This window comes from Triticum aestivum, chromosome 3A (genome assembly GCF_018294505.1).
Source record: "Triticum aestivum cultivar Chinese Spring chromosome 3A, IWGSC CS RefSeq v2.1, whole genome shotgun sequence".
Lineage (NCBI taxonomy): Eukaryota > Viridiplantae > Streptophyta > Magnoliopsida > Poales > Poaceae > Triticum > Triticum aestivum.
This window is the reverse complement of record NC_057800.1, coordinates 8,797,991-8,823,147: the sequence shown is the minus strand read 5'-3', so window position 1 is coordinate 8,823,147 and position 25,157 is coordinate 8,797,991. Positions and strand designations below refer to the sequence as shown.

Sequence of the window (25,157 nt, the reverse complement as noted above, 5' to 3'; positions counted from 1 at the left end):
ATGAATATTTTACAATGATACATGATCAAATATAATAAATCATAACTATTTTTAATTTTGATTATGATGCTATCAACCTAAATTTCTATCATCATCAGTTCCCTCAACGACGCGTGGGGTATTCTCTATTATACACGGTTACGGTTACCACAGATGACATGCGTTGGCCGGCCGACCGGTTTATTTATAGTCCTAGTACATGGTCCAATAATAAGAAAGTAGTAAAGTACTACTTCCTCCGTTCCGAATTACTTGTCGCGGATATAGATGTATCTAGATGTATTTAAGTTTTACATACATTCATTTATGCAACGAGTAATTTAAAACGAAGGGAGTACTCAACATGGTGTGTGGGTGAAGCAAACGCGTGTGAGGGTGGGTGGTGAAAGGGACGCGCTGTAAGCTGAAGTCAGCGCTCGCCTTACGATCAAGGGCTGAGGAGGGTCCACCGTACGATCAGCGCTGACCAATATACTCAAGGGTGCAGATCGATCGAGAGTAGCGAGGAGGACCCGACTGCTCACGGTCTTCCACGTGGACGACGCCCTTCCACCTGCGGAATTTCCTCCGAATTTCCACGACGTGAGAGCATCTTCTCCAAGAATCAAAGTTCAGTAGGACTCGTGGGCACTAATTTACTTCCACTAAATTAGCTACTTGTGGGCACTAAGTACGTACTACTCTAGTACTTGGTCTCCAAAGCGACTCGCTCTATATGAATTTCACGTTAAAAAAAACTACAAACTACGTGCTATATGTATATATTAGCTACTGATAGTCTGATAGGCACATTCATCAATGCATGCTACTCCTCTAGCTACTTCTTCTACCTCTGTTTCCTCTTCTTGGGACGACTATAGCGTACAGTGTGTCATATGGAGATCGCGGTCAGCACGACGCAGCTTGTCGGGGCCGCGGTGGGGATCATAGGCAAGATCAAGCGGGTGGTGGAGACGGCGCGCCAGAACAAGGTGGAGTACGACCACCTCAGGGACCGCCTGCCCACGATCGGCCACGTGCTGCATGGCCTGCCGCCGGACCCGGAGTTGGAGCGGCCGCTGGCCGAGCTGATCGACATGCTGCAACAGGCATACGACCTCATCGTCGCTTTCCAGAAGCGGAGCACCGCCAAGCAATTCTTCCGGGCAAGCATCCACGCCGATAGGTTAAGGTCAGTCAACGCCAGGATCGACTCCCACCTCAGCCTCTTCCCCTTGATCAGCTACGCCGCCATCGCCCGCCGCCTCAATGAACCAGGCTGCTCCTGTCCCGGATCCCCGGCTCCGCGGAAGGTGGAGCAGGAGGACGTGTTCGTGGCGGAGCTCCTCGAGATATTTCCTGCCATCCACACCGGCGAGGTGCCGATCTGCTCCTCTGCTGGCTCCCAGCCGAACGTAGAGGACGCGTTTGCAGCGCAGTGCAAGATCCTAGGAATCTTTCCTCCCGAAGACACCGGCGAGGTGCCGGGCTGCTACTCGGCTGCCTCCCTCCACGACGTGGAGGAGGCGTTCATGGAGGAGCACAAGATCCTCGAAATGTTTTCTCCGGAGCACACTAGCGACGGCGAGATGCCGGGCTGCTCCTCTGCCGGTTCCCTGCAAGACGTGGACGACGCGTTCGTGGCAGAGCGTAAGATCCTCGTCTACGAGCAGGGGCATATGAGCAACACCACGCTGAGAGACCACCTGGTGCACGGTGTCTCCAGCTCGTCGCCGGTGACGGTGTCTTGGAGGACCCGCGTGGAGGTGCTGCTGGGCGTATCCCGGGCCATAGAGCACTTGCACCGCTGCGCGATCATCCACGGCAACGTGAGCTCGTCCAACATCCACCTCGACACCAACTGTTACTCGATGCCGCGCCTATCTGGCTTCGTCAGCGTACAGGTCTTGCAGGCGGACCAGCTCGTTGCGGAGGTCGTCGGCACTCCCGGGTACATCGACCCGGAGTACCGGTGCACGGGGCGCATGAACCTGGCCAGCGACGTGTACAGCTTCGGTGTTGTCATTTTGGAGGCGCTGACCGGGAGGCCGCCGGTCAGCAGCGGCCGGGTGAAGGGCGAGGACGTCGTGACCCTGGTGGACTCCACGCTCCCGGTCATTCGAGACGGTAATCTGCACGATATGCTAGACGGCCGCCCGGTGTTGCAGTTGCAGCCCATGCTGCGACAGTTGGAGGCGCTCGAGCTCGTGACACACACGGCGAGGCTCTGCCTGTGGCCGCACGGCAAGGACCGGCCAGCCATGTCAAACGTGGTGGCCAACCTGGAGAAGGCACTCGGGATCATACGCAATAATGAGCCTATGAAACAATTGTGAGTTTAAGCAGATTCACTGACAGAGTAGCTAGCTCCCGTCGTATGCGATGTGCGCCTCCTCCCTTGGCGCCGTTTGCGCCGGTCTTTGTCACGTTGTTGGGTTCTCCTTGCCTATTTCGAGCACCGCTACCGCCGCCTCCTCAGTCCGTTGCTGCCGCTCTACTTCCTCGGCGCCGCTACCGCTCGCTCACCGAAGCCGCGCCGTCAGTCCACCCCCTTCGTCTTCGTCCAGCACCAACTCGTCAGCAACGTCGTCGTCATCTTCTCCGACCACTTTGTCTACTCCAACCACCGTTGGTGACATCGGCCCCATGCCGATTGGCGCCACAACCGTCATCGAGTCTCCTTCTCTGCTGGCCCCTCCGACTCCTCGACATGGCATACAGCTCGTGCAGGTCCCCGTATATGCATGCCTGGTGCTGGCACCACTGATGCGTGCCTTCGTCCATGACGTGTCCCCTGGCCTGGCAAGCCTGGTGCGGCGCTTCGTCAACTTCGTCTTCGTCCGTCTATGCATGCCCGGTGCTGGCAACACCGATGTGTGCCTTCGTCTACGACGTGTCCCTGGGTCTGACAAAACCCGGCGCGGAGCTTCACCAATACCGTCTTCTTCCCAGCGCACCACTACCTCAACACCACTGCGTCCATGACTAACTCAGCGCCTCCTTGCACCTGTGGCTCCATGGCGACTTCCTCGACATCGGCCACCCCGACTCAACATGGACCACGGCATTCTCCGCACGGCTATCTCCACCACGGCTTCACCACCGATGCTCTCAGCTACCTCGACAACGACACAAAGGGCTGTCACCTCGCTTGAGAAACTCGACGGCTTCCTCTACAGTCAACACATCCGCGACCTGACACCGTCCACGACGCTCCCGCTACGAATGCGGGGGGATGCCAGCCGTCGGATGCTATTCTCTCCAGTCTGATCGTCCGCAACGCTTATGTTGTTCGCAACGCTACCGCTATGACTGCGGGAGGATGTTAGAGATATATCTGGGTTACATGTGTTTGGTAGTCTAGGATTTGTAATCCGTCTCCTACCTAATCTATAGGAGAGGCGTCATACCCTTCAAGTCTTGTATTCAATATATACTCGCCCTAAGGCTCAATAATACATCCATCGCATTACGCCAATCCCCCTCTATCCCTTCTAGCAGCCAGCATGGTGGACCGGCTATGCATGCGTGCGACAGGCTATTACTTAAAGACTCGTAAGCTGGTTGTTTTGATGATAAGAGCAAAAAAAAAAAAGGCGGTTTGAGTGCCAGAGCATTAGTCGCCAGAAAACTATCTTCTTGTACTCCTTCGTCTACCTCTGAGAGAGAGAGAGAGAAAGTTCCAGGTTAGACCTAACATTGACTATTACTCGGGGTCCTTAATGATCATCCCAATTAAGTAAGGCACGCAAACAGAGGGACACCAGCGTCGGCACAACATGTCGCGCTGGTCTTTCATTTCATTTCATGGACAAAAGACGATGCACGCGTTGCTGCCGATCTAAAGGATTTTGCGGTGCCGCCGCGGCCATCAATGGTGGCGGGGCGGCGGCGGCACGTTACCGCTCTCTAGCCTCTTGCCCCGCACCGACCGCCCCTGGGGTGACGGAGGCGGCCGTAGCAGACGTGATCCTCCCTCCTCTACATATATAGCAAAATCAAATTGTAATGCGACCCAACAAAGAAGAAGATATCAGATTGTTTCAGACTTTTTCCTTTTATGGGTTTCTTCGGTATTCTATCTATTGTTTACATTTTTTTTCTCTTCTAGTATGGTTTTTCTTTTATTAGTGATTCTTTTACACTTTCTCTTTTTTATAGTTCTAGGAACTATAGAAAGAAATTTATGGTGAATATTTTTTTAAACACACACCGAACAATGTTTTTTATATGATGAACACTAGTAGATACCCCGCAACTGTTGGCATATGCATGCACAGTACGCATGAAAATAATTGAATGTGCAAATAGGTCCAATGGTAGTAATAGTGTTTTTGTGTAACTTAAAGCCTCAAATGCTTTATACACAAGGAAAACAGTAGGGTTTTGGATCCAATGACCGCGTCAGATTATATTGTAAACATGGGAAACAATTTAATCATCAATAAATATGGCATGCAAGATATATGGGCAAGATGGAGATTATTTAACACGTTTGATAGATAAGGGGGGACTTACTTTAGCACCTTGAGGGGTTAAGACTCGAGATTGTAGAAGCTACAGTACATAAACCACTACAAGGGAGATCCAATTCATAAACAAAGAGGAAAGTAATACTGAAAATGAAAAGAAAAATATCAAAAGAGCTACCTACCTAGCCGCAGTCACCAACAGCAGCGGCAAAACAATTATTTCATTGCTTGACTGATGGAGTTACCAGAGGCATCCTAGTAGTGGGGGCTAGCTATTTAGATATAGTAGATTTTTTTAATATACGGTGAACATTTTTTGAAATACACACAGATTTTTAATATACGATGGGCATTTTTAATATAGAGTGAACTTTTTTATGTACAGCGATTTTTTTGTGATACGCACTGAACAATTTTAAAATGCACACAGAACCCTTTCTAAAAAAATAAGTAAAAAATATAGAAAAAAAAACGTTCAGAAAACTAGAAAACCCAGCAAAGAAACTGTTGAAAAAAGCAAAAGAAAAATAAAACAGAAAATAAAACCGGACCACACGAGCCGAACGGAGCCTAAAGCAATCCGATTGGAACTGCGAGTCGTTTCGGATGGGGAGTCCTACACGGGACAAGAAACTTTGCATTGGTTATCTCCATCCATGTCCGGCTCGTACATGGGAATAGGTTAGCTTCTATATAATCCCATGTATCCCCTTAGCAATCCATCGTATACTCCACCGGAAGGAATACATCCAGGAAGCTCGCGGTCAGCATTGCAGATGACTCGCCGTTGCCTATGGAAGAAGCGGTCCACCCCGCCGGCCGCCGCTCCGCCTCCACAAGAAGAGACGGCAGCACGCAGGCCGGCGTCCTCTGTCCGAGGCGAGCACGAGTTCCACATCGTCGGCTACAACGCTCGCGCGGCGCTGGCCAAGAATGCCCACTACTCCATCCTCTCCGGCGCCTTTAAGGTCGGCGGCCACAACTGGGCTCTAGACTGCAGCTTCGATGACGACGGGCACCTCGCCTCTATCGCCCTCTTGCTGCTCACCGCCTACATCAGCGACGACGCCGTGGTCGCCAAGGCCAGCCTGAGGATCGAGGACCCGCTTGGCCGGTGGCCCGCCGCCGTGTGGGAGAGCGACGAAGCCTACACCTTCCACGTCTGGTCCGGCAACAGCTGGCAGCTTTCTCAGGCCGGCAGGAGCTGGAGCTTGTCGGTGCCAGAGGCGTTCCGCAGCCATGAGAGCCACTACATGGAAGACGACCGCCTCACCATCCTATGCACCGTCGAGGTCCTCCGGGAGGAGGAGGAGGACTCTGGCATCGCCGAGGATATGCAAAAGCTTCTTTTCCTCTCGTCGGAGTCGAAGAGTACAAGACCTGCATGCATGTTGCCGGACGTGACGTTCGTTGTGGAGCAGGCCGAGATCCAGGCGCACAGGCTCGTCCTTGCCATGCGGTCACCGGTATTCGCCGCCGAGCTCCTCGGTGACATGAGAGAGGGTACCACCCGTCACATCATGGTCGATGACATGAGCGCCTCAACCTTCAGGGCCATGCTTCGCTTCATCTACACCGATAAGCTGAACATCAAAAGGAAGGCTAGCGATGTGGCTTTGAGAAGCCAACGTGGTTGCAAAGAAAAACGTGCGGCGAGACGTCGTGTGGACATGGCGCTTGACCTGCTCGTTGCCGCTGATCGCTACGACCTAGAGAAGCTAAGGCTCATGTGCGACAAGATACTGTCTGAAAGCATAGATGTGGATTCTGTCACGCCGACGCTGATGGTGGTGCACGGACGGTTAAGCTGCCGCCAACTGGAGGCATCTTGCATCGATTACTTGGCGTCCGATGACGACTTGTATGCCAATGTCAAGGCCATGGAGGAGTACAAGGAGCTAGAGGAAAGTTGTTGGTCGTTCACAGCAGATGTAATGGACAAAGTAGCCAAACGTAAATTAGCGGCTAATGACTCCTCCTTGGGCGCCAACACCAGCCGCCGACGACCAGAGAAAAAGAGTGTGTCGACATATAACATATCGGAGGTTGTCCGCGGCACATATGAGATGAGGATCCCCAACTTCGATAGCATGCGAAGGAGCTATAGTGTCAAGCAAACAATCTTTTCGGATATTTTTCAGATAGGAGGTTATGACTGGAAGCTAAAGGTATCAGTAAAGGAAAAGACAATCTCCGTGTTCGCCAAATTGTTGACTGATCCAGGAACCGCTGGTCTTAGGGCAGCCCTGTTTATGAGGATGGATGACCCTGGTGGCAAGTTGCGGCCAATCGTAAGACGATTTAAACCAATCTTCAGCAGGAAAGCAACAACATGGGGGTATTCAAATTTCATGGGCGCTGAAGGCACCAAGTCACCGTACCAGTACCTGGCACATGATGGCTCTCTAACCATACGCTGCAATTTCTTAGTTAGTGCCATTTCATCCTGTATCAAAGACACGACTCTTGCGCCACCGCCCAACATTATGTGTCACCTTGAGAAGCTGCTAGTGAGCGAGAAGGGCTCAGATGTGACGTTCCTATTTGAAAAGAGAGAAATTCACGCACATAGCCTCATCATTGCCATACGGTCCCCGGCCCTTTACATGGTGGTTGTGGCCGCCAACAAGGAGGAGGACATTGTACCCATCAATGATATGAAGGCTGCGGTCTTCAAGGCGATGCTCCACTTCATCTACACTGACGAGTTGCCTCCTTTGGAAGACATAGCCCTTGCTGCGGGAGACGGCGTGATGACTACCGCTGGGGACATGCTCGCTGCGGCGTGCCGGTTCAAGCTGGACAGGATGAAGGACAAATGCGAGACCTTATTTGGTCAGTCCGTCTCGAAACAGAACGCGTCGAGCATGCTCAAACTTGCGCGCCATCACCACTGCGTGAAGCTCAAGGATTACTGCTTGAAGTTTGAATAATCTCCACGTACGCGTGGATAGCTAACTAAGACACGAGGGCAATGACAACAATTCCGGAGCATGTACTAGCTAATTTTAGTTATGTAGCTTGTCAACTGTTTGCGGTTACTAAATGGATAGTTTTTCCTATATCAGTCAGTATTCAAATTATTGGTGTTATTTCAGTTGAGTAATGAAAATAGCGTACGACACCTTGTCGTCAGCTAGAGCACTCCACAAAATTTATGTAGCAAGCACGCTGCTCACTCATGCATGCCAATGCCATACCACATCTCGCTGCTCTCCTTCTCTCGGATGCAAAATGGGGTGTGTCCAGTGCTTCGTCCGAGTTCAACGTCCATGGAAGCCGAGACAAGGAAGCTGGGTGGCTTGGAGCCGTGGGATGTGTGGGAAGAGAAAGCCAATCTCCGGCTGGCCATGGATCTCGTTTGAATCCCGGCACGGCGGCTTTCCTATGCCATACATCCCAATGATCCCTAGCCACTCTTTCCTTCGCTTGTACCCTTCAACTGTATTCTTGTCCGAGCACGTCGCTCGCTCTTTCCGGCTAGGTCTACAATAGGGCGTATAAGTTTGTGTGATCTATGCAGATTTTTTTGCTGGTTTATGCAGAAGTGAAGTACTTTAGAGCATCTCCAACAGGCGCCTAAAAACTGCTCCGCGCGTTAAAATTCGGGTTTTTTGGGCGTCTGACAGCTCCAACTGAAGCTGTAAAATAGTGCACGCGCAAAAATGGTTTAGGCACGCGCTAAAAGTGCTATCGTATGCTGCAAATTTAGGGCGCCCAATTACGCGCGCTTCACAATTTGCACTGCGTGATTTTTTGGGCACGCGTTTTTGGCATCTGGTAAACCAATGTTGAGTCCAACGCGCTAAAAGTGCTACAGTGACACGCTAAAACTATTTTAGCGCGCGAAAGTCTTATGCGACTGTTGGAGATGCTCTTAGTATCAAGTGGTGGGCTTTTTTGTCCTCGGGAAACCGGGGGATCTGAGTTCTCAGCCCCCTATATTGGAGCTCTACTGGTGTTGTGCTCCCTTTCCTTCTCCAATCTTGTCTTTTTGTATGAAAATTGTGTATTCCGTACGGAGATTATGTTGTGCTCCGTTTTGATTCAAGTGGCTCACAAAATGACAAAAATATTTGGGCACATCATTTTGCCTTTGTTGTGTTATGCCTCCTTCTAGGCATTCAGTTAACACTCAGTAGATCAAATTCCCAAATGACAAAAAGTTTGATACATACTATAGCAATAAAATGATTGTCATTATATGTGTAAATGCTCCGCGCAGCTTCATTGCCTAAGAAAAATAGAATGATGCCTAAAACTATACGTGTCCACAGAAAGTAATACTTATACAATTGACTGTTGGGAATAAGCCGCGATGGAGCATGGTAACAACCGGCTCAGTGCGCCAGATCGGGTCCGTGGCGGTGCAGACCGACATGAGCGCGTCAGGTCGAGTCTGCGGGGCTGGGTCACGACCGTGTGTGTAGCATGTGTGCGTGCATGCCGTGCGTGTGTGTGCATGTGTATGTATGGCAGGGCGGTACAGTTGCGTGAGCTAGGTGAATTAGCGGTCTGTTGCGGGTGGCCGCGGTGTGCGCGCGCGGCCGAAGCGTTTGGATGAAGCACCTTAGTGTGGCGTGCATGTAGTTAGCTCGTACACTACCAGAAACTGATATTTTTCTGTGAGCCCAAAACCGACAGGAAAATAGGGTGTACCGACAGGAAAAGTATTTCCTATTGGCCACCCGTTAGGGTTAGCCGTCAGGGGTAGCTTGATAGGGAAAATAACCTATGCCTGTCTGTTGATGGAATAGGCGTCAGGTTTGGCAAACCAGGGAAATAGTATATCCCCGTCATACATAACCATCAGGAGAAAAAGAAACCCAATAAAAAAATATCAATGGTTTTATACATAGCTATTCCATAACTTAGAATATTTAGAACATAGAAACATCACTATCAATTGTTTTCATCAACCAGAGATACAAATTCACATGTCTTCAGATACAGTTCCATAGAATTTACATACATGAATCGAAGGTCAATGAAAACAGAGGTGCAACATCTAAAAACACACAAGTGCATCAACTAAATATACACAAGAAGAGACCTCATTTTCTATAATCTTTGGTTGCAGCTTAAGTTGCAAGTTTCCCTTCAAGGTTACCCTGCAGTGGACATATAATAGAACTTGTAAAAATGTGCAGGTGTCAAGAGTTTGCTAAAAAAAGGTAACAAGAGGCAGGAACAATATCTATCAGATATAATAAGCATAATCTATTTGGTATCTCAGTTTCTCGCAATAACATTGGCATATATGCCCAACTTGTTTTTGTCTCAGCAAAGTTACCCACTTTTACAGCTTATAGATTAATAATGGAGTGATTTGTTCTAGCATCATATCACAGATTTGATACAAATAATGCAACTGACAAATCCATTTAAATGACAACCTGAGAACATGCTTCTGGATTAGTTTGACATAATTATCAGCTAACTTCCTAAGCACATTAATTTGACATAATTATCAGCTAACTTCCAGAGCACGTTAGTTCGTGGGCTGGTTAGCTGAACACTCAGGTTGTGTGGCTCATGCTGTTAGTAGCCATTGTTAGAGATATATCTGGGTTATATGTGTTTGGTAGTCTAGAATTTGTAATTCATCTCTTATCTTATCTTTAGAAGAGGCGTCTTAGTCTTTTACTCAATATATACTCGCCCGCGAGGCTCAATAATACATCCATCGGATTACGCCAATTCCCCTCTGCCCCTTCTAACATGGTATCAGCCTAACCGATCCAAACCCTAACGCCGCTGCCGCTTCCCCACCGCGCCGCCCCCGGGGCGATTGATCTCCATGGTCACCACCAGGGGCCGCGCTGCCCGTACTTAGTGTTCGTCCGCCGGTCGTGTTGACCGGCTGCCTTAAAGAGTCTTTTTCCCCAATCGTTTAATCCGGTTTTTTCTCTCTTCTCCCGATCGCATTGATTGATGTTTTCTTTTTGGTTTTTCGATTTAAGATCAGTTTATATCGCCCGCCGTCCCATCGACGTTCGTGCGCCTCTACTCCGACTTTGGCCTTCGACTCCGTCGGCCTGTTCAACGACACAACAAGGCCTCACGCGACCCACGGAAGACTATAAAGGTCGTCGTTCGCGCATCCGTGCGTTGGTCTGCCTCTCATTCTTGGCCGTACATCATCGCTTCGTTTTGATCAAGAAACCTACATCGACTCCACTGGATTATGCAGCGCATGGCAGTACATGATGTGCTGGTCCGGCGGCCACTTGAGCAGTTGTACGCTCATGGTTCTGTACAGCGCCGTCGGTGCAACAGGACTACCGCCATCAAGCCAGCTAAAGATGGAATTGCTCTGCACCAGGAAGCTTCACGTGACACCTCATTATCATGTCTACAGCATGCACGTACATGTGCAGAATCAATCAATCATAAGCTCGCGTTTCGTCTGCGGCTGGCGCGCCATCGTCGTCGCACTTCGCTACCGTCATTCTGTCCTCGCGCCTGACGATCCACTCCATCTTTATCGCATGTCCAGTCTAATCAACTGTATATGTGCTATCATCCACGTCCCGCGACCGACCTGATCAGTCGTTGCATGGGCCTTCGTCAATTCCTGTCAAGATCCTACCTGAGTATGCACGCCTCTTCGCCGTCCAAGCGTCGGGCTGCCGCTGTGTCGCCATGTCGGGTCGCAGCACCGCCACCGCGTGGTTCTCTTCGCGGCTGCACCGACTCGCACGTTGCCGCTGCGCCGTCCCTTTGACCGTATCGACGTGGCGCACGGTCCACGCAACCGCCCGAGGTATTCCCGTCGTCGCTCCGACCTGCCCGCCATCGCCGCGTCGCCCCTTCGGGCCATACTGCCGCGGCCCGTGGTCCACTCCGCCATCACGGCGCGTTAACTTCTCGTAGTATGCGATGCGCCTCCTCCCTCGGTGTCGGAATGCCACCGTCCACGCTGGTCTTCGTCACGCTGTTGGGTTCTCCTCGCCTACTTCGAGCACCGCCGCCGCCTCCTCCTCAGGCCGCTACTGCCGCTTTACTACCTTGGCGCCGCTGCCGCTTGCTCATCCGAGCCGCCCCAGTCCACCCCCTTCGTCTTCGTCCAGCACCAGCTCGTCGCCAGCGTCGCCGTCATCTTCCCCGACTACTTCGTCTACTACGACCACCGTTGATGACATCAGCCCCATGCCAATTGGCGCCACAATCGTTGTCGAGTCTCCTTCTCTGCTGGCCCCTCCGACTCATCGACATGACGTACAGCTCGTGCAGGTCCCCGTCTACGCATGACCGGTGCTGACACCACCGATGCGTGCCTTCGTCCACCACGTGTCCTCGGGCTTGGCAAGCCTGGTACGGCGCTTCGTCAACTTTGTCTTCGTCCATCTACGCATGCCCGGTGCTGGCAACAATGACGCGTGCCTTTGTCTATGACGTGTCCCCAGGTCTAGCAAAACCCGGCGCCGAGCTTCGTCAACACCGTCTTCTTCCTAGCGCACCACTACTTCGACACCACTGCGTCCATGACTAACTCGGCGCCTCCTTGCGCATGCGGACCCACGTCGACTTCCTCGGCACCGGCCGCCCCGACTCGACATGGACCATGGCATTTTTCGCACTGCTACATCGACCTTGACCACCCCACCCACGCTCTTGGCTACCTCGACAATGGCACAAAGGGTTGTCACCTTGCTTGAGCAACTCGACGGCTTCCTCTATAGTCAACGCGTCTGCGACCCAACACCGTCCACGACGCTCCCGCTACGACTACGGGGGGATGTCAGCCGTCGGCTGGTATTCTCTCTAGTCTGACCGTCTGCGATGCTCATGTTGTTCGCAACGCTACCGCTATGACTGCGGGGGATGTTAAAGATATATCTGGGTTACATGTGTTTGGTAGTCTAGGATTTGTAATCTGTCTCCTACCTTATCTCTAGGAGAGGTGTCTTACCCTTCAAATATTGTACTCAATACATACTCGCCCTCGAGGCTCAATAATACATCCATCGCATTACACCAATCCCCCTCTATCCCTTCTAACAGTCATCATGATGGACCGGCTATGCATGCATGCGTGAGGCTACTTAAAGACTCGTAAGCTGGTTGTTTTGATAAGAGCAAAAAAAGGCGTTTTGAGCGCCAGGGTATTAGTCACCAGAAAACTATCTTCTTGTACTCCTTCGTCTACCTCAGAGAGAGAGAGAGAGAGAGAGAGAGAGAGAGAGAGAGAGAGAGAGAGAGAGAGAGAGAGAGAGAGAGAGAGAGAGAGAGAGAGAGAGAGAGAGAGAGAGAGAGAGAGAGAGAGAGAGAGAGAGAGAGAGCGCAAGTTCCGGGATAGACCCAACATTGACTATTTCTCGAGGTCCTTAATGATCATCTGAATTAAGTAAGGCAGGCAAACAGAGGGACACCAGTGTCGGCTCAATGTGTCGCGCTGGTCTTTCATTTCATTTCATGGACAAAAGGTTTTGCGGTGCCGCCACGGCCATCAGTGGTGGCTGGGGCGGCGGCGGCACGTTACTGCTCTCTAGCCTCTTGCCCTGCACCGACCACCCCTGGGGTGATGGAGGCGGCCGTAGCAGACATGATCCTCTCTCCTCTACATATATAGCAAAATCAAATTCTAATGAGACCCAACAAAGAAGAAGATATCAAATTGTTTCGGACTTTTTCCTTTTCTGGGTTTCTTCTGTTTTCTATCTATTGTTTACATGTTTTCTCTTCTAGTATGGTTTTTTTAGGGATTCTTTTACGCTTTCTCTTTTTTATAGTTCTAGGAACTATAGAAAGAAATTAATGGTGAATATTTTTCAAATACACTCTGAATATTTAGTATATATGGTGAACATTTTGTTAAATACACACCAAACAATGTTTTTTATATGATGAACACTAATAGATACCCCGTGCGTTGCCATGTGGTTTTTTGTGTTATGCTGGTATGAGAAAGGAAGAATTAAAATGCACACTGCAACTGTTGGCATATGCATGCACAGTACGCATGAAAATAATTGGATGTGCAAATAGGTCCGATGGTAGTAATAGTGTTTTCATGTAACTAAAAGTCTCAAATACTTGATACATAAGGAAAACAGTAAGGTTTTGGATCCAATGACTGCGTCAGATTATTTTGTAAACATGGGAAATAATTTAATCATCAATAAGAGTGGCATGCAAGATATATGGGCAAGATGGAGATTCTATAACACGTTTGATAGATAAGGGGGACTTTAGCACCTTGATGGGTTAAGACTTGAGATTGTAGAAGCTACAATACATAAACCACTCCAAGGGAGATCCAATTCATAGATAAAGAGGAAAGTAATACTACTGAAAACGAAAAATAAAAATATCAAAAGAGCTACCTACCTAGCCTCAGTCACCAACAACAGCAGCAAAACAATTATTTCATTGCTTGACTGATGGAGTTTACAATACGCTGTCCAGGACCACAAATCAAGTAAGAGACGTGATAAATGGGGAAGCATGCCGGTCCGCCTCGTCTCCCGTGGACTTGGGGCGGAGTGGATCCCGGCTCTTGCCGGTGGGAGGACTCCGTTTTTAGATCTTTTTAAGATTTGTTAGGGTTCGTGTCCTTCTCAGGAAGGCAAGACGGCGGTGGCTTCCTGAAGATGGAATAAAGATCTCCCTGCCCAGCCTCCGTTCCGTTGATGCGTCTAGCATTGCCGGTGGGCGTGTGGAGGTGTGTCTCCGGAGGGTTTGCTCGGATTTTTTCGTCGTTCGTCTTTGTTCGTGTGTCTTCAGGTTGGATCCTTCTTATCTACACTCTTCGTCGGCGACAGTTGTTGTTCTGGTGCGTTGGTTCTATGGGGCCTTAGCACGACGACTTCCCGACTGTATATTACAACAAGGTGCCCGGCTCCGGCGAGGGTATTCATCACTAGGTGGTTACGGATCTAGATGTATTTTTTATTATTTTTAGTGTTCGTTGTACTCTCATGATTAAAGATGAATAGATCGGAAATTTATCCCGCAAAAAAAATAGGGACGCATGCATATTTTGTTGGGGAACGTAGTAATTTCAAAAAAATTCCTACGCACACGCAAGATCATGGTGATGCATAGCAACGAGGGGAGAGTGTGATCTACGTACCCTTGTAGACCGACAGCGGAAGCATTATATCAACGCGGTTGATGTAGTCGTACGTCTTCACGATCCGACCGATCCAAACACCGAAACTACGACACCTCCGAGTTTCAGCACACGTTCAGCTTGATGACGATCCCCGGACTGCGATCCAGCAAAGTGTCGGGGAAGAGTTCCGTCAGCACGACGGCGTGGTGACGATCTTGATGTTCAACTGTCGCAGGGCTTCGCCTAAGCACCACTACAATATTATCGAGGATTATGGTGGAAGGGGGCACCGTACACGGCTAAGAAAACGATCACGTGGATCAACTTGTGTGTCTAGGGGTGCCCCCTGCCTCCGTATATAAAGGAGCCAAGGGGGGTGTGGCCAGCCCTAGTAGGAGGCGCGCAGGAGGAGTCCTACTCCTACCGGGAGTAGGACTTCCCTCCCTTTCCTTGCCCAAGTAGGAGAGGGGGAAGGAAGGGAGAGAGGAGAGAAAGGAAAGGGGGGCGCCGCCCCTCCCTCCTTGTCCAATTCGGACTAGGGGGAGAGGGGGCGCGCGGCCTGCCCTAGCAGCCCCTCCTCTTCTCCACTTTAGGCCCATGAGGCCCATTAACCCCCCAGGGGTTCCGGTAACCCCCCAGTACTCCGGTTTTATCCAAAACTTCCCCGGAACACTTTCGGTGTCCGAATATAGCCGTCCAATATATCAATCTTTATGTCTCGACCATTTCGAGACTCCTCGTTATGTCCGTGATCATATCCGGGACTCCGAACTAACTTCGGTACATCAAAACTCATAAACTCATAATATAACAGTCATGACCGAGACACGTCTCCGGTCAATAACTAATAGCGGAACCTGGATGCTCATATTGGCTCCCACATATTCTACAAAGATCTTTATCGGTCAGACCGCATAATAACATACGTTGTTCCCTTTGTCATCGGTATGTTACTTGCCCGAGATTCGATCGTCGGTATCTCAATACCTAGTTCAATTTCGTTACCGGCAAGTCTCTTTACTCGTTCCGTAATACATCATCTCGCAACTAACTCATTAGTTGCATTGCTTGCAAGGCTTAGGTGATGTGCATTACCGAGAGGGCCCAAAGATACCTCTCCGACAATCGGAGTGACAAATCCTAATCTCGAAATACGCCAACCCAACATGTACCTTTGGAGACACCTGTAGAGCATCTTTATAATCACCCAGTTACGTTGTAACGTTTGGTAGCACACAAAGTGTTCCTCCGGAAAACGGGAGTTGCATAATCTCATAGTCATAGGAACATGTATAAGTCATGAAGAAAGCAATAGCAACATACTAAACGATCGGGTGCTAAGCTAATGGAATGGGTCATGTCAATCACATCATTCTTCTAATGATGTGATCCCGTTAATCAAATAACAACTCTTTTGTTCATGGTTAGGAAACATAATCATCTTTGATTAATGAGCTAGTCAAGTAGAGGCATACTAGTGACACTATGTTTGTCTATGTATTCACACATGTATTATGTTTCCGGTTAATACAATTCTAGCATGAATAATAAACATTTATCATGAAATAAGGAAATAAATAATAACTTTATTATTGCCTCTAGGGAATATTTCCTTCAGTCTCCCACTTGCACTAGAGTCAATAATCTAGATTACACAGTAATGATTCTAACACCCATGGAGCTTTGGTGCTGATCATGTTTTGCTCGTGGAAGAGGCTTAGTCAATGGGTCTGCAATATTCAGATCCGTATGTATCTTGCAAATCTCTATGTCTCCCACCTGGACTAGATCCCAGATGGAATTGAAGCGTCTCTTGATGTGCTTGGTTCTCTTGTGAAATCTGGATTCCTTTGCCAAGGCAATTGCACCAGTATTGTCACAAAAGTTTTTCATTGGACCCGATGCACTAGGTATGACACCTAGATCGGATATGAACTCCTTCATCCAGACTCCTTCGTTTGCTGCTTCAGAAGCAGCTATGTACTCCGCTTCACATGTAGATCCCGCCACAACGCTTTGTTTAGAACTGCACCAACTGACAGCTCCACCGTTTAATGTAAACGCGTATCCGGTTTGCGATTTAGAATTGTCCGGATCAGTGTCAAAGCTTGCATCAACGTAACCATTTAAGATGAGCTCTTTTTCACCTCCATATATGAGAAACATATCCTTAGTCCTTTTCAGGTATTTCAGGATGTTCTTGACCGCTGTCCGGTGATTCACTCCTGGATTACTTTGGTACCTCCCTGCTAGACTTATAGCAAGACACTGGTACACAGCATTGCATACATGATAGAGCCTATGGCTGAAGCATAGGGAACATCTTTCATTTTCTCTCTATCTTCTGCATTGGTCGGGCTTTGAGTCTTACTCCATTTCACACCTTGTAACACAAGCAAGAATCCTTTCTTTGCTTGATCCATTTTGAACCTTTTCAAAACTTTGTCAAGGTATGTGCTTTGTGAAAGTCCAATTAAGCGTCTTGATCTATCTCTATAGATCTTAATGCCTAATATGTAAGCAGCTTCACCGAGGTCTTTCATTGAAAAACTCTTATTCAAGTATCCCTTTATGCTATCCAGAAATTCTATATCATTTCCGATTAATAATATGTCATCTACATATAATATCAGAAATGCTACAGAGCTCCCACTCACTTTCTTGTAAATACAGGCTTCTCCAAAAGTCTGTACAAAACCAAATGCTTTAATCACACTATCAAAGCGTTTATTCCAACTCCGAGAGGCTTGCACCAGTCCATAAATGGATCGCTGGAGCTTGCACACTTTGTTAGCTCCCTTTGGATCGACAAAACCTTCCGGCTGCATCATATACAACTCTTCTTCTAGAAATCCATCCAGGAATGCAGTTTTGACATCCATCTGCCAAATTTCATAATCATAAAATGCGGCAATTGCTAACATGATTCGGATAGACTTAAGCATCGCTACGGGTGAGAAGGTCTCATCATAGTCAATCCCTTGAACTTGTCGAAAACCTTTTGCGACAAGTCGAGCTTTGTAGACAGTAACATTATCGTCAGCGTCAGTCTTCTTCTTGAAGATCCATTTATTCTCAATTGCTTGCCGATCATCGGGAAAGTCAACCAAAGTCCATACTTTGTTTTCATACATGGATCCCATCTCATATTTCATGGCTTCGAGCCATTTTGCGGAATCTGGGCTCACCATCGCTTCTTCATAGTTCACAGGTTCATCATGATCTAGTAGCATGACTTCCAGAACAGGATTACCGTACCACTCTGGTGCGGATCTTACTCTGGTTGATCTATGAGGTTCAGTAGTAACTTGTTCTGAAGTTTCATGATCATTATCATTAGCTTCCTCACTAATTGGTGTAGGTGTCACAGAAACCTGTTTCTGCGATGTACTACTTTCCAATAAGGGAGCAGGTACACTTACCTCATCAAGTTCTACTTTCCTCCTACTCACTTCTTTCGAGACAAACTCCTTCTCCAGAAAGGATCCATTCTTAGCGACAAATGTCTTGCCTTCGGATCTGTGATAGAAGGTGTACCCAACAGTCTCTTTTGGGTATCCTATGAAGAAACATTTCTTCGATTTGGGTTTGAGCTTATCTGGTTGAAGTTTCTTCACATAAGCATCGCAGCCCCAAACTTTTAGAAACGACAACTTTGGTTTCTTGCCAAACCACAGTTCATAAGGCGTCGTCTCAACGGATTTTGATGGTGCCCTATTTAATGTGAATGCGGCTGTCTCTAGAGCATAACCCCAAAACGATAGCGGTAATTCTGTAAGAGACATCATAGATCGCACCATATCAAGTAAAGTACGATTACGATGTTCGGACACACCATTATGTTATGGTGTTCCAGGTGGCGTGAGTTGCAAAACTATTTCGCATTGTTTCAAATGTAGACCAAACTCGTAACTTAAATATTCTCCTCCACGATCAGATTGTAGAAACTTTATTTTCTTGTTACGATGATTTTCAACTTCACTCTGAAATTCTTTGAACTTTTCAAATGTTTCAGACTTATGTTTCATTAAGTAGATATACCCATATCTGCTTAAATCATCTGTGAAGGTGAGAAAATAACGATATCTGCCACGAGCTTCAACATTCATTGGACCACATACATCTGTATGTATGATTTCCAACAAATCTGTTGCTCTCTCCATAGTACCGGAGAACGGTATTTTAGTCATCTTGCCCATGAGGTACGGTTCGCAAGTACCAAGTGATTCATAATCAAGTGGTTCCAAAAGTCCATCAATACGGAGTTTCTTCATGCGTTTTACACCGATATGACCTAAACGGCAGTGCCACATATAAGTTGCACTATCATTATCAACTCTGCATCTTTTGGCTTCAACATTATGAATATGTTGAAGGAAATATGCCCTAGAGGCAATAATAAAGTTATTATTTATTTACTTATATCATGATAAAAGTTTATTATTCATGCTAGAATTGTATTAACCGGAAACATAATACATGTGTGAATATATAGACAAACAGAGTGTCACTAGTATGCCTCTACTTGATTAGCTCGTTAATCAAAGATGGTTATGTTTCCTGACCATGGACAAAGGGTTGTTATTTGATTAACGGGATCACATCATTAGTTGAATGATCTGATTGACATGACCCATTCCATTAGCTTAGCACCCGATCGTTTAGTATGTTGCTATTGCTTTCTTCATGACTTATACATGTTCCTATGACTATGAGATTATGCAACTCCCGTGTGCCGGAGGAACACTTTGTGTGCTACCAAACGTCACAACGTAACTGGGTGATTATAAAGGAGCTCTACAGGTGTCTCCAAAGGTACATGTTGGGTTGACGTATTTCGAGATTAGGATTTGTCACTCCGATCGTCGGAGAGGTATCTCTGGCCCTCTCGGTAATGCACATCACTTATGCCTTGCAAGCATTGCAACTAATGAGTTAGTTGCGGGATGATGTATTACAGAACGAGTAAAGAGACTTGCCGGTAATGAGATTGAACTAGGTATTGGATACCGACGATCGAATCACGGGCAAGTAACATACCGATGACAAAGGGAACAACGTATGTTGTTATGCGGCCTGACCGATAAAGATCTTCGTAGAATATGTAGGAACCAATATGGGCTTCCAGGTCCCGCTATTGGTTATTGACCAAAGACGTGTCTCGATCATGTCTACATTGTTCTCGAACCATAGGGTCCGCACGCTTAAAGTTACGATGATTGTTTCATTATGAGTTTATGTATTTTGATGTACCGAAGGTTGTTCGGAGTCCCGGATGTGATCACGGACATGTCGAGGAGTCTCGAAATTGTCGAGACATAAAGATTGATATATTGGAAGCCTATATTTGGACATCGAAATCGTTCCGGGTGAAATCGGCATTTTACCGGAGTACCGGGGGCGGAACCCCCCGGGGGGTTATTGGGCCTACATGGGCCTTGAGGGAGAAGAGAGAAGGAGGCAGGAGGTGGCCGCGCGCCCCTCCCCTTCCTAGTCCGAATAGGACAAGGGAAGGGGGGCGGCTGTTGGGGAACGTAGTAATTTCAAAAAATTTCCTACGCACACGCAAGATCATGGTCATGCATAGCAACGAGAGGGGAGAGTGTTATCTACGTACCCTCGTAGACCGAAGCGGAAGCGTTGATGCAACGTAGAGGAAGTAGTCGTACGTCTTCCCGGTCCAACCGATCCAAGCACCGTTACTCCGGCACCTCTGAGTTCTTAACACACGTACAGCTCGATGACGCACCCCGGGCTCCGATCCAGCAAAGCTTCGGGGAGGAGTTTCGTCAGCACGACGGCGTGGTGACGATCTTGATGTTCAACTGTCGCAGGGCTTCGCCTAAGCACCGCTACAATATGATCGAGGTGTAATATCGTGGAGGGGGGCACCGCACACGGCTAAGGAACGATCACAAAGATCAACTTGTGTGTCCCAGGGTGCCCCCCTGCCCCCGTATATAAAGGAGCAAGGGGAGGAGGCCGGCCGGCCCCTATAGGCGCGCCAGGAGTAGTCCTCCTCCTAGTAGGAGTAGGACTCCTACTAGGAGGGGGAAAGAAGTGGGGAGGGAGAAGGAAAGGGGGGCGCCGCCCCCCCTCTCCTAGTCCAATTCGGACCAAGGGGGGCAGGAGGCGCGCGGCCCACCCTGGCGCCCTTCTCTCTCTCCACTAAGGCCCATATGGCCCATTACTACTCCCGGTAGGGTTCCGGTAACCCTCCGGCTCTCCGGTTTTATCCGAAATCACCCGGAACACTTCCGGTGTCCGAATATAGCCGTCCAATATATCAATCTTTATGTCTCGACCATTTCGAGACTCCTCGTCATGTCCGTGATCACACCCGGGACTCCGAACAACCTTCGGTACATCAAAATACATAAACTCATAATGAAACTGTCATCGTAACTTTAAGCGTGCGGACCCTACGGTTCGAGAACAATGTAGACATGACCAAGACACGTCTCCGGTCAATAACCAATAGCGGGACCGGGATGCCCATATTGGTTCCTACATATTCTATGAAGATCTTTATCGGTCAGATCGCATAACAACATACGTTGTTCCCTTTGTCATCAGTATATTACTTGCCTGAGATTCGATCGTCGGTATCCAATACCTAGTTCAATCTCGTTACCGGCAAGACTCTTTACTCGTTCCACAATACATCATCCCGCAACTAACTCATTAGTTGCAATGCTTGCAAGGCTTAAGTGATGTGCATTACCGAGAGGGCCCAAAGATACCTCTCCGACATTCGGAGTGACAAATCCTAATCTCGAAATACGCCAACCCAACATGTACCTTTGGAGACACCTGTAGAGCTCCTTTATAATCACCCAGTTACGTTGTGACGTTTGGTAGCACACAAAGTGTTCCTCTGGCAAACGGGAGTTGCATAATCTCATAGTCATAGGAACATGTATAAGTCATGAAGAAAGCAATAGCAACATACTAAACGATCGGGTGCTAAGCAAATGGAATGGGTCATGTCAATCAGATCATTCAACTAATGATGTGACCTCGTTAATCAAATAACAACTCTTTGTTCATGGTTAGGAAACATAACCATCTTTGATTAACGAGCTAGTCAAGTAGAGGCATACTAGTGACACTCTGTTTGTCTATGTATTCACACATGTATTATGTTTCCGGTTAATACAATTCTAGCATGAATAATAAACTTTTATCATGATATAAGGAAATAAATAATAACTTTATTATTGCCTCTAGGGCATATTTCCTTCAGCGCCCCCCCTTTCCTTCCTCTCTTCCTCCTCTTTCCTCCCCTTCTCCTTCTCCAACTTGGAGTCCTACTCCCGGTGGGAGTAGGACTCCCTTGGCGCGCCCTCCTAGTTGGGGAACATTGCAGAAAACAAAAAAAATTCCTACGGTTTCACCAAGATCCATCTATGAGTTCATCTAGCAACGAGTGATTGGATGCATCTACATACCTTTGTAGATCGCGAGCGGAAGCGTTCAAAGAACGGGGATGAGGTAGTCGTACTCGATGTGATCCAAATCACCGGAGATCCTAGCGCCGAACGGATGGCACCTCCGCGTTCAACACACGTACGGTCAGCATGACGTCTCCTTCTTCTTGATCCAGCAAGGAGGAAGGAGAGGTTGAGGAAGATGGCTCCGGCAGCAGCACGACGGCGTGGTGGTGATGGAGCTGCAGTACTCCGGCAGGGCTTCGCCAAGCTCTATGGAGGAGGAGGATGTGTTGGAGAGGGAGAGGGAGGCACCAAAGGCGTGGGGTTTTGAAGTCCTCCCATCTTCCCACTATATATAGGGGGCCTAGGGGGGGCGCCACCCCTAGGAGATCCAATCTCCTAGGGGGGCGGCGGCCAAGGGAGGAATCCCTCCTCCCCAAGGCACCTAGGAGGTGCCTTCCCCCTTGGGGACTCTTCCCCTCTTGAACCCTAGGCACATGGGCCTCTTGGGGCTGGTGCCCTTGGCCCATATAGGCCAAGGCGCACCCCCTACAGCCCATGTGGCCCCCCGGGGCAGGTGACCCCACCTGGTGGGCCCCCGGGACCCTTCCGGTGGTCCCGGTACAATATCGGTGACCCCGAAACTTGTCCCGATGGTCGAAATAGGACTTCCCATATATAAATCTTTACCTCCGGACCATTCCGGAACTCCTCGTGACATCCGGGATCTCATCCGGGACTCCGAACAACATTCGGGTTACTGCATATACATATCCCTACAACCCTAGCGTTACCGAACCTTAAGTGTGTAGACCCTACGGGTTCGGGAGACATGTAGACATGACCGAGATCGCTCTCCGGTCAATAACCAACAGCGGGATCTGGATACCCATGTTGGCTCCCACATGCTGCTCGATGATCTCATCGGATGAACCACGATGTCAAGGATTCAAGCAACCCCGTATACAATTCCCTTTGTCAATCGGTATGCTACTTGCCCGAGATTCGATCGTCGGTATCCCAATACCTCGTTCAATCTCGTTACTGGCAAGTCACTTTACTCGTACCATACTGCATGATCCCGTGACCAGACACTTGGTCACTTTGAGCTCCTAATGATGATGCATTACCGAGTGGGCCCAGTGATACCTCTCCGTCATATGGAGTGACAAATCCCAGTCTTGATCCGTGTCAACCCAACAGACACTTTCGGAGATACCCGTAGTCTACCTTTATAGTCACCCAGTTACGTTGTGACGTTTGGTATACCCAAAGCACTCCTACGGTATCCGGGAGTTACACGATCTCATGGTCTAAGGAAAAGATACTTGACATTGGAAAACTCTAGCAAACGAACTATACGATCTTGTGCTATGTTCAGGATTGGGTCTTGTCCATCACATCATTCTCCTAATGATGTGATCTCGTTATCAATGACATCCAATGTCCATAGTCAGGAAACCATGACTATCTGTTGATCAACGAGCTAGTCAACTAGAGGCTTACTAGGGACATGTTGGTGTCTATTATTCACACATGTATTACGATTTCCGGATAACAAAATTATAGCATGAATAAAGACAATTATCATGAACAAGGAAATATAATAATAATGCTTTTATTATTGCCTCTAGGGCATATTTCCAACACTCCTTGGCCGGCCGCCCCCTCCCCTTGGCTCCTTTATATACGGGGGCAGGGGGCACCCTAGAACACACAAGTTGATCTTCGTGATCGTTCCTTAGCCGTGTGCGGTGCCCCCCTCCACGATATTACACCTCGATCATATTGTAGCGGTGCTTAGGCGAAGCCCTGCGACGGTTGAACATCAAGATCGTCACCATGCCGTCGTGCTGACAAAACTCCTCCCCGAAGATTTGCTGGATCGGAGCCCGGGGTGCGTCATCGAGCTGTACGTGTGTTAAGAACTCGGAGGTGCTGGAGTAACGGTGCTTGGATCTGTTGGACCGGGAAGACGTACGACTACTTCCTCTACGTTGCGTCAACGCTTCCGCTTCGGTCTACGAGGGTACGTAGACAACACTCTCCCCTCTCGTTGCTATGCATCACCATGATCTTGCGTGTGCGTAGGAATTTTTTTGAAATTACTACGTTCCCCAACAGTGGCATCTGAGCCTAGGTTTTATGGTTTCATGTTATATGCACGAGTAGAACACAAGTGAGTTGTGCGCGATATAAGTCATACTGCCTACCAGCATGTCATACTTTGGTTCGGCGGTATTGTTGGATGAAGCGGCCCGGACCGACATTACGCGTACGCTTACGCGAGACCGGTTCTCCCGACGTGCTTTGCACATAGGTGGCTTGCGGGTGACTGTTTCTCCAACTTTAGTTGAACCAAGTGTGGCTACGCCCGGTCCTTGCGAAGGTTAAAACGGCATCAACTTGACAAACTATCGTTGTGGTTTTGATGCGTAGGTAAGATCGGTTCTTGCTTAAGCACATAGCACCCATGTAAAACTTGCAACAAACAAAGTAGAGGACGTCTAACTTGTTTTTGCAGGGCATGTTGTGATGTGATATGGTCAAGACATGATGCTAAATTTTATTGTATGAGATGATCATGTTTTGTAACCGAGTTATCGGCAACTGGCAGGAGCCATATGGTTGTCGCTTTATTGTATGCAATGCAATCGCGCTGTAATGCTTTACTTTATCACTAAGCGGTAGCGGTAGTCGTGGAAGCATAAGATTGGCGAGACGACAACGATGCTACGATGGAGATCAAGGTGTCACGCCGGTGACAATGGTGATCATGACGGTGCTTCGGAGATGGAGATCACAAGCACAAGATGATGATGGCCATATCATATCACTTATATTGATTGCATGTGATGTTTACCTTTTATGCATCTTATCTTGCTTTGATTGACGGTAGCATTATAAGATGATCTCTCACTAAATTATCAAGAAGTGTTCTCCCTGAGTATGCACCGTTGCAAAAGTTCTTCGTGCTGAGACACCACGTGATGATCGGGTGTGATAGGCTCTACGTTCAAATACAACGGGTGCAAAACAGTTGCACACACGGAATACTCAGGTTATACTTAACGAGCCAAGCATATGCAGATATGGCCTCGGAACACGGAGACCGAAAGGTCGAGCGTGAATCATATAGTAGATATGATCAACATAGTGATGTTCACCAATGAAACTACTCCATCTCACGTGATGATCGAACATGGTTTAGTT

The 25,157-nt window shown here is 48.3% G+C and overlaps 2 protein-coding genes across 2 annotated transcripts; both read left to right on the top strand.

The window, feature by feature from the left end:
• The first annotated feature begins 875 nt into the window (after positions 1–875).
• On the top strand, positions 876–2,315 carry LOC123056576 (putative receptor protein kinase CRINKLY4). Its single transcript, XM_044479930.1, has one exon. It carries the CDS (start codon positions 876–878, stop codon positions 2,313–2,315), a length of 1,440 nt encoding a protein of 479 aa, XP_044335865.1.
• A 2,878-nt stretch (positions 2,316–5,193) lies between these two features.
• LOC123057481 (BTB/POZ and MATH domain-containing protein 3) lies at positions 5,194–7,516 on the top strand. The gene has a single exon (XM_044480440.1). It carries the CDS (start codon positions 5,228–5,230, stop codon positions 7,382–7,384), a length of 2,157 nt encoding a protein of 718 aa, XP_044336375.1. The 5' UTR covers positions 5,194–5,227; the 3' UTR covers positions 7,385–7,516.
• Positions 7,517–25,157: the final 17,641 nt, after the last annotated feature.